The following is a 13,643-nucleotide window of genomic DNA, read 5'->3' as shown; positions in this document are numbered from 1 at the left end:
CAGGGTGTTTTGTTCTTTGGAAGCTCAAACTTTGTTTTGTGACACTTCACCTGTTTTTTATATACTATTTCGAATTCAAATTCGGCCTTTTTCCCTCTCTGTGGCTCATTAATGCGATTTTGGCGGTTACCCCTATGTCTTAATTGCCCACCGCCTGCTCCTTGGTGTCTTAAATGGGACATCTTATCATGAACAGTAACTGCAACGGTCACCTGCCATCCCCCCAACGCGGCAGCGTAGCCCCTGGTACGCGGGTGCGTACTATGCTTTCTACTGGCCCTGTACGCCACAGCCGAATCGCGCAACCTTCCTGCAGATTGTTTTATAGTCCCACACCCTCTTTCAACTGTGTGGAGCGCTGAGACTGGGCCTCCTACAGATAGTCAGGTGGTCGCACCCCTCGTGCGAGCCTTCCTCTTCCCTGCTAGCCCAGGCTGCGGGCACCCTGCGCGTTCCATTGAGTCCAGTAGCGTATTGTGGTCTGTGCTCCCTTGTGCCCTAGGGTGCAGTCGCAACCATGATAGCAGGGTCGCGGCTTGTTCTAGTAGCGTAGGAGAGCCGGCCAGGTCCGGTCCCCTCAGTGGCTCTTTCGCGCGGCCTGTTTGTGTGACTCCTAATTTTATTTTGTCAATTTCTTCATCCAGCCTTGCACTTTTCTTTCTTAGCCTGGCCCCCGCTTCCTCTAACTCGCGAAGTCTCATTTTGCTGCGTCGAATGGCTTCCCATAATGGTCGGATCCCTTCGCCCAAGTCTTCTTGTTCAGGTCGGACTGCAGGGGCAATGGCTTGTCCGACCATGGATAGAGTTCCCTTGGCCCCTTCTATCTTGTTTACGGTCTTGTCAGCCCTGTGAACCTTTGTGATGCGCAGATTCAATTGGGTCGATGGTTGCGCAGCATACACCCGTGTCCTCTGTTGTGGATGGGTGGCTTCCCTGATCCATCGTGGCTGTCCTGGCCATGCCCATCCTCCAATCTGTACCTGGAACTGCCTCCTACCTCCACGCTCCTTCCTCCTCAACTTCCTCTGGGCACCCCACCTTGGTGCGCGTGGCACACTATGCCGCCTCCGTTCTATGATTGAAGTGCCAAGGTTGACGACCTGCTCCTCAGTTGGGGCGCTATTTTCCACTGGCCATTGTCTTCCTTCACTGGTCACGCGTCGCAATGATCAAATCATCAGATTGTAGTTGAGTGTTGTGACTTCCTGTAATCGGTTCTGCCATTGTTCAATTTCTTCATCTGAATCCGATGTGCAGGAACTATCGCGCTCCCATGAGAGTCTTTCGCCTGCTGAGGAATTCACCCAATCCTGGTCTTGCGCTGTTATCTGGTAGATGCAGTCTAGTTCATCGTCACTGTCCTCGTCGCGCACCGGTTCGGTGTAGCGTGCTCCTTCAGCTGGGTCTAGTGGAACTATGACGCGGAGGGACTTTTTCTCGAATGTCATTTTCCGTCTTTTTAAGTTGATGACCCCATTCATGTTCGTGGCCCAATCTATTCCTAGCAATGCAGGGTATGGATTACTATCATCAACAATTTCTATTACCTCAAAGTCGGTCTGTGTACTTACTCCTTCAATGTCCACTGTCACCCCTTGTAGTCGTCCCATCGGTAAGATCTTTTGCTAGTTGGCCATTCGTAGTTGAATAAGAGACCACTGTAGGGTGGGCCTACCCATGCGTTCCCACGTTTGCTTAGGTAACACATTCGCGTCTGACCCTAGATCCAGAATGACTTGGTCCATCTCGTATTCACCGATTTGTGCCATCATTCGCATCTCCTGCCCGGTGCGCAGGACATGTTTCCCTAGTTTCCAGACTACGCGCAGTTCCCCTGACCTTGCGCACCTAGTGATCAACTCTTGCAGTCCTTTAACTGCTCTATTGTCGCATTTCATACATGTCTCTAGAAAGGTGGTAAGCATAAAGGGATCCATTCCCGGCTCAATTGGATCCCTATTACCTGGAGTAGAGACTTCCGTGAAGCTCTTCTGAGCTTCTTTAGATGTCCCTTTCACCTGTTCTATTTCCAAGTCAGGTTCCCTTGTAGGAGCATCGCGACCCTTCCCATCATCTCCAAGCTATTTCCTCGCATCTCCTCCTGTGGTTGCGCCGCTCCTTAGTACCATGTTTACGCTGGGATCCTCTTCGCAGGGTTCCGACCTCATCATTTGGACATTTTGAGTTGGAGTAGGCTGCAATACCCCCTTCTCGTGCATCTGGGAAATAAGCGTCAGATAGTCTACCATTTCATGGTCAAACTGCTCATAATATGGACAAGATATCCTCGTTGGATTAGTACAGTCGCGAGCGTAGTGCCCCGGCCCTCTGTAGTTATAACATATCAGCTGGCCGTGCCCTCGCCCGGGCCCCATTCCTCTTCCTCGTCTGCGTCCTTGAAATCCCCCGCATGGCCTGACGGCTTCAGTCTGCACTCGATAGGTTGGGGTCCTTTCCATCATTAAATCGTAACTTCGACATGTTCGCTCGTCGTGACCCACTGATCTACAAAAGTTGCAATATAGTTGCTGCAGGGTCTGGGTATACTTCTGCAACAGGTGGCAGTTGTTTGTTGCGTGCTTTCCCCCCACTTGACAAATGGCGTACCGGAGCGCGGGTGTCGCACTTGGCCCTGCTTGTACCTCCAGCTTTAATGGCATCGGGCCCCCTCCCGCTAGATAGTTTGCAAAGACGGGGTAGTGGTCCTTGTCGTGTCCTTGACTTTTGCATTTAATGCACCCTACCTCTGTACACGCCTCCGGTTGGGGCGCCCTTTCTTGCTTCAAGCTTTGCATTTCTAAGCACAGGTTTTGTAGTTGCGCGTGGATTTGCTGAACTCCCAACCCCGGATCTTGTATTGGAGTTTCGTGCAACCTCATTGTTGTCTCTAATGCTTTAGCTTGGGTTGAGATCTTTTGCTGTGATAGTGCTGTCCTTAGATGTGGTGTCAACGACGCCACAAACCACGCGCAGTGCTGCGCATCCGTTAATGTCATGTTAGCCTCGCGGATTGTGCTTTTCAATCTTTGGTCCAGATCCCACGGGGTTTCACCAGGTAACATCGCGATCTCCTTGAACCCAATGACTGACTGCGTCTCTGATTTTGGCCGACTAAATTCTCTGTTCAATGCGTCCTGGATCGCCGCTATTCTCGCATTCGGATGATCGCTCGAGTACTTTATATACCACGTCAACGTGTAGTCCTGCAGCGCGCTAACCAGAGTAGCCTTTTTGATGTTATCATTCATTATGCCTTGGGCTTCCCACACAGCCTTTACCACAAACCAGAACTATCTTGGTTCTTCATTTCCTACGCCTTTAAATACCTGCAACTTGACTGTACTCGCCATTCCAACCCTCGGTGGCGGTGGAGGTGGGGTCGGCGAAGATGCATTTGATGCAGGTGAAGTAGGTGATGGCATGGACAGTGGTGGTATTAGTGGGATGCACTGCTTAATCAACCGGACTGCACTTCTCAGAGAGAACCCTGCGAGTTCTTCCTCGCTTTCTTGCGAAATAGAAATCAGAGGGTTGTTCTCTAATCCTTCGGTTCCTTGATAGCCTCTTCCGCTCCGCGTTATGCCGGACATTAATGAATGCACATAATCCATTTTTCACATAACAACATTTTAATCCAAGTATTCAACAATTTGATATATTTACCCCGCGGCCCTTGGAGAAAGCGCCTTTCTACTTCACTATAACTCACAGTTGTGTCTATCGCGAACTCAGTGATAAACCCTCCTATTATCCGATCCAACCAGTGATCTACTGCGCGTGCGATTTTGTCTTCAGATGCTTCTAGCCTGCACACCAATTCCGGAGTCCACACAATGGGTTGATCTAGTTTGCACCTTCCCACGCTGTCAGCTAGCCTCGCGATCCACTCGTACAACTCTATCGAGAATGACGCAAAGAAGATCTCGTGGATCTCTGTGTATATGTAACGATCCAACCACCTTTCTTTTGATATCCGCAGATTTCTGTTTTCCTAAACCACGAACTCGTGAAGCTTTTGATCCAACCAATCTTCAAGCTCTTTCTTTGTAGGGTTCCAATGTTCCGACATCAGACATCCCTTAGGCAGATCCCGGTCCCGGCAACGGAACCATTTGTTGGCTTATTGGGCCTTGACCCAGGTTCAGAAGAGTTATTAGCCAAACAAATCCCACAGCTACTGGCCCTTTCGGCAACAGCCTGCGGAGCGCGGACTGAGGTCTCACTCGAGGTAGCAGGGGAGGGTGCTGGAACCAGGTTTCCACACCCTTGGGATGTCTTGATGTGGTCTGGAGGGGTCATGAACCGTTCTGTGGCCTCACGCCACTCTGGGTAATTATCAGACTTCTGCAAAGATCCGCATGGGTGTACTTGCTTATTAATGAAATTATTAGAGATCTGATCTTCTTGTTATAGTCTTTAAGAAAACATTTAAACTTAAAACCCCATGCACGCAATTATAAAGAAAGATATAAGCTCATATAACAGATCATGCATAAATTCAAAACATAAGCAATAGACAGATCCGCAAGAAACCACACAATGACTCAGAAATTCTTATCTTTATTGATCTTCTCTTCAGTACAACCAGATCCGCCCTGCGCACTCAACTGTAGGGGTCCGCGCACACAGTTGCGGACTCTACTAGGCCTCTGCACACACATCTGCAGAGCCTCTATCTCTCTACCAACACCCTTGACTCAGACTTACAGACGCTCCAAGGCTTCTTTCTTTACAAACCCATTACATTTCAGATCAAAATTGCTTACTTTTCAAAAACTAACTTCTAACCATAGAGCCTTGCTCTATTTATACATTTCCATGGTTCGCGGACCATGGGCAGGCCAACTCATTTTACATTATTTTTGGGCTGACAACCCTTTGACTTGAGTCATTACACTTTGCGCTCTACGCATCTCGCGGAGTCTTTACCATACCTTTACGCAAAATTGCAGGCTTTGATCCCAAAAACCGTTACGCAGGGCCTTTGCTACCCAACAATATCCTCCCACATGTTTAAGGCACTTCATATCTCTATGTTATGACTTCGCATAGCAATGATGTCATCGTTTCACTGTGATGGCGTCTTACTGTAATGGATATCATGGATATGATCTCGCTCTTATGACTTTCGCAAGACTACAAGACTCTCAAATGGGCTATCGGTCTTCTGTCTTGTTAACATTGAACTCATTGCTCTAGTATAGTATAACTATTGTATATGATCTTGCTCCAATGACTACAATTCTGCATCTCTAGTCCTCGTCTCGCATCCTCTGCATTATATGTTCTCTGAATTAAATATGGCATCATATGTATGGTTCCTCTAAAGTTACATGTATGGTTCTTTTTTAGGTATATGTACAGTTCTTTTGCAGTTACAATTATATATGGCATTTCAGTTCCTCTATTGACATCCCAGTTCTTCACTGCATATGTATGGCAACATCCTTTGTTGTATATAAATTGGTTTCAACTCTTATATATAGATTGCTCTCGACACTGTTATATAGATTGGTATGACATTGTTGTATATATATTGATCTCGACACTGTTGTATATGTTAGTTTCAGCACTAGTGTATATGTTGGTCTCGGCACAACAGTTGGCATGGCCTAGGATAGCCTAGGTAATAGTGGTTGGCATGGCCCAGGGTGGCCCAAGTGATAGCAGTTGGCATGGTCCAGGAAACAACGGTTGACATGGCCTAGGGTGGCTTAGGTAAAAATGGTTGGCATGGTCTAGGGTGGCCCCAGGTGATAGTGGTTGACATGGCCCAAGTGACAGTGGTTGGCATGGCCCAAGTGACAATAGTTGGCATCGCCGAGGGTGGCTCATGTAATAGTGGTTGGCATGGCCCAATGTGGCCTGGGTAATAATGGTTGGCAACACCCTGGTGAGAGTAGTTGGCATGGCCCAGGAGATAGTGGTTGGCATGGTGGGCACGGCCTAGGGTGGCCTAGATAACATCGGTTGGCATGGCCCGGGGTGGCCTGAGTAACATCGGTTGGCATGGCCCAGGGTGGCCCAAGTGACAATGTTTGGCATGGTCCAGGGGTGACAGTGGTTCGTATGGCCCATGGTGGCTTGCTTAGTGATCTGGCTCATTTGGCATGGTTGATATATCTTATTATGGATGTACTTTGTATCTCAGTTGAACATTGATGAATATCTAATAGAAGAACGGTAATTGAATTCCGGGTTTTCTCCCTGTTGGGGTGAATTCAATGTGTAAAAGATGTAATGCAATTATCTAAAGCAAAGAACAATATAGCCCTAAAAAAAATTAACATGCGGTAGCAACAATCTGCTTCTTATGCTTGCCCTTCTTCTTTTTAGGGCATTAGTTGGCGTAGTGACCTAGCTGGATGGCATGCAAAACATTTACCCTTGCTTGGATCCCTCTTCTTCTCACCCGTGGAAGTAGATCCATTACTCCACCCTTTCTTGGCCTTAGATTTACCCTTGCTTGCTAGGGAAAGGTTCACGTCTTCTTCGAACCTCTTCTTTTGATCTCTTGCTAACCACTTGCCTGGATCTCCTCCTGGACGAAATCATCCAAAACCTCGCCTAATTGGGTAGGTGATCCTGGCCCATAATACATTTGACAAAGACCTCCCAACGCTTCGAAAAGCCATTCAAGGCTATACACACTAGCTCCTCCTCAACAATTGTCTCTCCAACAACAACCACTCATCCCTAACCTGTGTTAGCCTGGACAAGTTAGATGTAACGCTCTCACCCTTGGACATTCTTGTGTCATGCAACTTGTCCTTGAGCAATAATCTTTTGACTCTGATAGTTGCTCTGATATGGTTTTGTGAGTGCATCCCACATCTTCTTTGCAGTATCCTTCTCTGACAAATGGGGTATTAGATGATCTTTGACCTCGTCAAGAATAATCCTTTGCACCTTACCCTCCTGACCTCATGCAGATCAATAGCAATTGGATCTGAGCTTGGCGGCACCACTGTTGTACTAACGAAATTCCATAGCTTGTTCTCCTTGAGAATGACTGAGATTCAAACCTTCCACTATAGATAGTTCGGAGAATCCTCACGCCTGTCTCCATACTGAACACTGGTTGCGATTGTAGAATAAAACCTTCAAAGAGATTGAAATTGAAATCTGATTTTTTTGTGTTGAAACATGTCAAATATCGTTGGTTTTGTATTTAGAGTTTAGAGCTCTGATACCATGTTAATTTCTTTAAACCTAGCTACAAATTTTCTGTCTCAACAAATAATCACAAATCTGAAATAAACAATGCTTTCTAATCTGATTTGTAACTACAAATATTCTGGGTTTTTAACCAAATAAGAACAGAAGCAAAAATCCTCGAAACCAATCAGATGCAATCACATGAAACAAAGAATAACACAGATATACTGTGGAAGCTCCAGTGTGGGGAAAACTAAGAAACATTAAGCTTCTTATTCAGTTTCAGGAGAAATATTTTTAATAGCAGTCTTACCAGAATTTGCTCCAACCAATACACAACAAAAGATCTCAGCCCTGTCGACCCGCACGTGCAACCCAACAGAAGAACTTCTGCTCACAAGGAAGTCTCGGCCTCACGGCCCAAGAGAAAACTCAACCTACTCGCTCTAAGAAACTCGGCCTACCCGACCCAGGTTAACTCGGCCTCTGTGCTGATCTCGCTCTAGCTAGTTTGATCTAGCCTCTCCTAGCTCTTGCTGCCGAACACTACACTCCAATGAATCCCAACTTGTCCCACTCAATTGTGTCTCTCCTTTGGCTCGAGCCTCCTATTAAAAAGATCAAACCCTAATCTCAAGCGAAATCCCTAATCTCAACGGTTGAGATTTGATCTTGACCTACTAAGATCAACGACTATGACTTAATATGTCATTGACTTTGCCTTTTTAGTAAAAGGGTAACCAACAACTAAATTAAATTAGATCTTGACTTAGGAAATTCATTAATTAACTGCTGTAGGATATAATTAAGGTGACTCGGTGCATGTCATGGCACTTGATCCATGCACAATCACCTTCCAAGCCAAAATCTCAACATAAACTTCATGCCATTTTAAAATTGTTTGTAGATCCACTAAATAAAGTTTTGAAAAAGGTTATATTGCAAGAGCTTGACAGCAGTAATTGTGTTTTTGTTATGAAAAAAACTATTGAATATTTGATTCACCTGTGAAAGATGCTTCAGAAATTGCACAAGGAAACTAATATATCTATTGCTTAGTTACAACAATTCTCAATGCCTCTTCTTGGAAATGATTTTTGATTTTTAGTGACATGGGTTTTGATATTGCTTATTGTATTTGCAGGTACAGGAAAAACATCTTGTGCACGGGTCATTGCAAGCCAAGCAGTAAGTGCTCTTTATCTTGAGTGATTATTATCATTAGCTTTTTTCGTTAATTTTTCATAGTTTATACCAGTGTTGCATTGAGCTGCAAGTAATAAGCTCTTAAGAATACATTCTAAGTTTTCCGTATTTCAGTAATGCAGTGCTGAGAGCATATTTTATTTATGTCAAGCCAATTGGAAGTTTCTCCTTGACATAATAGAAAGCGCGTTACAGCTGTCATTAGCTGTGTTTGTGATTTTTCCATGGTGCAAATAACTGTTTACAATTGAACTGAAAGAGAAACTTTTAAGCTACATTCTATATTTTTCGACCCTCACAATAATGCATTGCTGGGAGTATATTCATGACAAGCCAAGCAGTCGATATTTGACTTCACGTAGTAGAAGTGCTTGGGTATTATGATTATCTACTTTTCTGATTTAATGAAGTGTCGATAATTGGTTACGATTGAATGCCAAGAAACAGACTCTTATGAATACATTTTAAATTTCTGTCCCTATCTATAATGCAGTGCTAAGAGAGTATTTTGTTATAGGAAACATAGTTTATCAATTAGCTTGCATGCATGAGCTTTTGGTTGATTTTTTTTTTGATTTCTGGTTGTTATTTCCTTTTGGATTTTTCAAGTCTTAAATTGCATAAAACATATGTAATATTCCAAAAAATAATTTGACAATTTTTTCTGGAATTTTGCTTCAAAAAAATTACACCGAAAAAATGATCAGCGCAACAAATAAATTTTGAAGTATGAAAACCCAGAAATGCTGCAACCCAAAGTTAACACGAGAATAGTAGCAAACTCAGCAAAGTTCAGCCTTATTATTAAGTATGGTTCTAAGAATCTGTTACACCAGCAAATATCTGTATGGCTGACGACGACTCCTCCAACTTTATGCACCTGTGAGAGATCTGGCTGGCCTCTTCTCATGATCTCCACATTAGGCCCAATGAGCAGATTTGTTTTGACACCTCCTTTTTTGAGTGGCTAGGGTATATAAATCAATACTGAAACCCCTCTTGATTGAATAAGCTAGGTTGGATCATTTTCCACCAAAACGAACCCTCTAAATAATATGGGCTCTCACCCAGACAAGCTCCAAGAGCTCAACTCAATCAACAATAAAACAATAATCCAAATACATGCCCAAGGAGTGAGCTCTCATCTGGTTTAATAATCATGGATTGTCAGAATACCATGGGTCATCCAAATACCATTGATTTTTTTCTTCTTTTATTAAAGTGACTTATAATATTCTTTTTCATTAGTCACTTCTTAATTAATTACATCATTACTTTTTTAATCTGTAGCATATGAAAACGGCTAGGCTACTGAGTTAGTTTCTGTTGGAGAAAAGGGGCTCTAACTGTGCTCTCATACACACTCATCCAAGTAATAAACCGTATGTAAAAAAGGTGTATGCTAAACGTTCTGTGCCATGATGAAACCACCCAAATGAATATGCCATTATTATGTCCACTTAGCCCAGAAATGTTGTTTTGTTCCACCAAGAGATCCATATATCCTCACATCCTATCATCTATCAAAATATGGACGCCAAGTGCAATGATATTTCTCTAATATATGAAAATATACCAAGTGAAAAACCGTCAAAGGCATCTAACACATCATCATCCATATCATTAACAGTCTAAGGAACCAAGTGAAGACCAACAGACCCTAGTTCATATGAAGCTCCAGCTACCTATAGAATATGTCTTTGTGAGGAAAATCACAAGAATAATGAAAAAATTCACTATTGTAGGTCTCAAGAGGAGTGAGGGCTTATAAAGGGATTAAGCTTCCATTGACAAACTTGAAGAGATGAGCATTCTATCCTTTGTATTCAACAAATTAGTTCCATCATAGAAACCTTAGTTCCAAATAAGTTACATTAGTACACAAAACAATAGACTAGTGTCTCCACAAATTTTAAACAACCATTACAATAGGAGTGTTGATTATATAGCTTTCTGGGTCAACAACCTCATCAATAAAACAATAATATCTCTAAGAAAACCTTGTATCTATTCTATGAAAACTTTGTTGAAATTTCTAAGTTTTACCCGTTAGAAATTATATCTGTATTCTCTGGTTTATTTCGCCTACTTGTTTAATTACTAACAAGTTATTTAACCATATAAACACTGAAATAAACACAATATAGTCTCAACCATCTATAGATCAACAACAGAAAGAAATAGACAAACACAAAAGGGACACCGTTATTTTTGGACAATCGTCCTCGGAAAAACCCAACTTGGGAAAATCGGTGTAGCAGTTCTGAGGGTTTTTATTATTAAGCAACACTTTTCTGAGTACATTGGGTGCCAAACTGGTTCACTCGACAGAGATAAAAAATTCCGGCAGCAATACCTCTCTTCGGAAGCAGATATTCGGAAAGTTTGCTCCACAAATTCCCTCTCCAGCATAATCTGAAGCTCAACGTCAGCCCTCTTGGCCTCTGCGTCAACCTGAAACCCTCTGCTTTAGCCCTCCGAGACTCTGTGCAACCTCTCTAGCTCTCTACGTCACTCCTGCAGCCTCTGCGTGGATGACGCAGGCCCTTCTGGCCTCTGCACAGTCTCTGCTGCTTTTGCATGGATCCCTCTGGCTCTGTGTCTGCCTCTCTGCCTCTGTGCTAGTCTTCCGGCACTATCTCTGCCTCTCTGCTTTGCACTCACTGTCCCTCGCTGCAAACTGATCACTGATTTGATTTCACTTAGCAAACCTCTCTCTAGAAAATCGAATGACTGATGACTCTAGTGTATGTCCAACTGACCCTCAAGCCTCCTCTTATACTTTTCTTGTTGGTCCTTCAACGACCGAGATTATATCTCTAATCAACTGCTAAGATTAGATTTGGCTTGATCCATGTCCTTTGGAACCTTCTAACCCAGTTTTATATTAATACCCATTATAATTTTATTTTTCTAAGTTTAGACTTGGGAACTCTATTAAAAATATTAATTATTTTAATATCTCCTAAACCAGGTAGAATCTGTCCAAACCATTTATGGGTCTTGGAGATCTCATGTGCTTTAGCCTCTCCACCAATTTTCATGGCTAGAGCACATTCAATGTTACCCCAAATCAACAAACTTAAAATAGCATTATCCTCCAAATAATTTGAGATGACAAGTCAAACAACTAATGAAATAGGTGGACCAATGTCACATGTATAATCTCCAAGCAATGAGACCTCAAGGTAAGAGGATGTCTTTTGAATCTAGGCATAAGACCATTGAAAACCTCCAAGGAAAGAATAAAATACTCAAGGATAGGAGTGCTCTAGAATAGTGTTGCACGAAACACCCCCTCACCCGGATCAAAACCCTGAAATGTGACCCGTATGGAACCGTGGGTGATTTGCCGCCGGAAACGCATCCAGGAAATTCGAAACGTGGATCAGGCTGGAAAAGCCGCTTCCTTCCCTGTGGGAATTGTTCGGCCCGATCCACGTTTTGGAATTGTCAGGACGCATTTTGAGCGATGGATCACCCGGCCAAAATGCTGCGTTTCGGGGCCGGATCCGTACGGATCGCGACCGATTCTGTGGGTAGCGAGCTGGTTCCACCGTGTGACCCCACAAATACGCTTTTAATTTTTTTTTTTCTATCTAGTGGTTGGGGGTGGGTCCATGTTGGGTTAGGGTAGGGAATGAAGGGATTAAAAGGCTCTTTCATCTCTCATTTGCTCACTTGTATTTTTTGAGAGCTTGGAGAAGAGAGGAGAAGAGAGGAGAAAGAGAGGAGAGACTTGAGGAGAGCTTGGAGGAGTGAAAAAGGAGGAGCTAGGAGAAGGAGGAGGAACTTGGAGATGTAAAGAAGGGCTTCCATCTACAAGAGCTAAAGAGGTAAGTGCAAACCCCAAACTCCCTCATTTTTTGTCATTGTTTTTTGTATTTTTCTCCTCCCTCTCCTACTCTTTCCCATTCTTTCTTCTTGCTCATTTAATTGCAGGTTGTCCACCATCTATATTCATATTCCAAGATGGTGTTCCTTTGGCTTCTATGTATCATTTCACTTTTGGTTTTAATGATGGCAAGGGGGAGTAGGAATAGAAGGGAATAAGAACAAGAGGATAATGGTCCCCATATGGGTGACCCAATTTATGATGAGGAGGAAGGGTTTGAAGAGGAAGGGAATGAACCTAAAGGGAACACTGAAACACTAGAGGGGAAATATGCATTGACACCCTTGTGGAACTATGTGACCAAACTTGAAGGGGGGAAAGGTGGTGGAAGCTACAAATTTTTGTGTCCTCATGGTTGTCGTGGAGGAAAACCATTTAGTGGTTCATATACCTGTGTGAGGAGGCATCTTTGTGGGGTGATGGGCAGTGATGATAAAAAGGGTGCTGTGGGGATACTAATTTGCTCAAACATTTTAGTTGAACAAAGAAGAAAATACATCCAAATAGAGGAGGTTGCACAACAAAAAAGCAAGAAACGAAAAACTCAATCTAAATCAAGTGCAACCTCTAGATTTGGTAGCTCATCTCCTCATGGTACATCTGCAATCTCTTGAGGTAAAAGAACAATAGGGGATTTCCTGAATGTTGCTGGGAGGGATGATGTTGATGGAAAGATAGTCCGATTTATTTGTGCTTGCGGTGTACCATTCAATGTGCTTCTCTCTCCCTATTGGCATGAAATGGTAAAGGCCATCAATGAAGCCCCAAAAGGCTACAAGCCCCCCAACTATGAGAAAGCTAGAACAGTGTTATTAGAAAGAGAACAAGCAAAGGTTCAAAGAGATTTGACACGTTTTACAAATGAGTGGGTGGATTGTGGGGTATCTATTGTATCAGATGGGTGGACAAATATTAGAAACCAACATTTGATAAATGTTCCTAGTGTTTCTGCTAGTGGTGCAGTATTTATTACATGTCATGATTCCTCCTCCATTAGTGCAAGTTCCCAAAACACATTGCAGATCTCCTATTGCAATCAATCAGAGATGTTGGTCCAAATAATGTGGTTCAAGTGATCACAGACAATGCAGCAAATTGTAAGGCAGCAGGAAAAGTTATTGAGCATACTCATCCACACATCTTTTGGTCTTGGTGCTTGGTGCACACATTGAACCTTTTGATGCATGATATTGTGAAGCATAAAGAATGTGGGTGGATTAATGAGCTTTATAGGAAAGGGAAGCAACTAATTAAATTTATCACAGGGCATACAAGGGTAAACTACTTCTATGGCACTTGCTCCAAGTTGCAGTTGCAAGGAAGTTATTACCTCACCTTTAGGCGGCTAGTGAAGGTGAGACAAGCTTTAACTAATATGGTGACC

The 13,643-nt window shown here is 43.4% G+C and overlaps 1 protein-coding gene across 3 annotated transcripts in view; it reads left to right on the top strand.

Moving 5' to 3' along the window:
- LOC149261654 (P-loop containing nucleoside triphosphate hydrolases superfamily protein) overlaps positions 1-13,643 on the top strand; it is a 407,150-nt gene that overhangs the window by 164,501 nt on the left and 229,006 nt on the right. For all 3 annotated transcript variants that reach the window (XM_089422575.1, XM_089422571.1, XM_089422565.1), the window contains one exon: positions 8,303-8,346. In XM_089422575.1, coding sequence (XP_089278701.1) covers positions 8,303-8,346 — 44 coding nt within the window. The remainder of the gene's footprint in view (positions 1-8,302; positions 8,347-13,643) is intronic.

The sequence above is a fragment of the Pinus tabuliformis genome, chromosome 6 (assembly GCF_031772625.1).
Source record: "Pinus tabuliformis cultivar Carrire ecotype Pingquan chromosome 6, CPIR1, whole genome shotgun sequence".
NCBI lineage: Eukaryota > Viridiplantae > Streptophyta > Pinopsida > Pinales > Pinaceae > Pinus > Pinus tabuliformis.
Note: the sequence above shows the minus strand (reverse complement) of the source record. Positions and strands in the feature narration are given on the sequence as shown.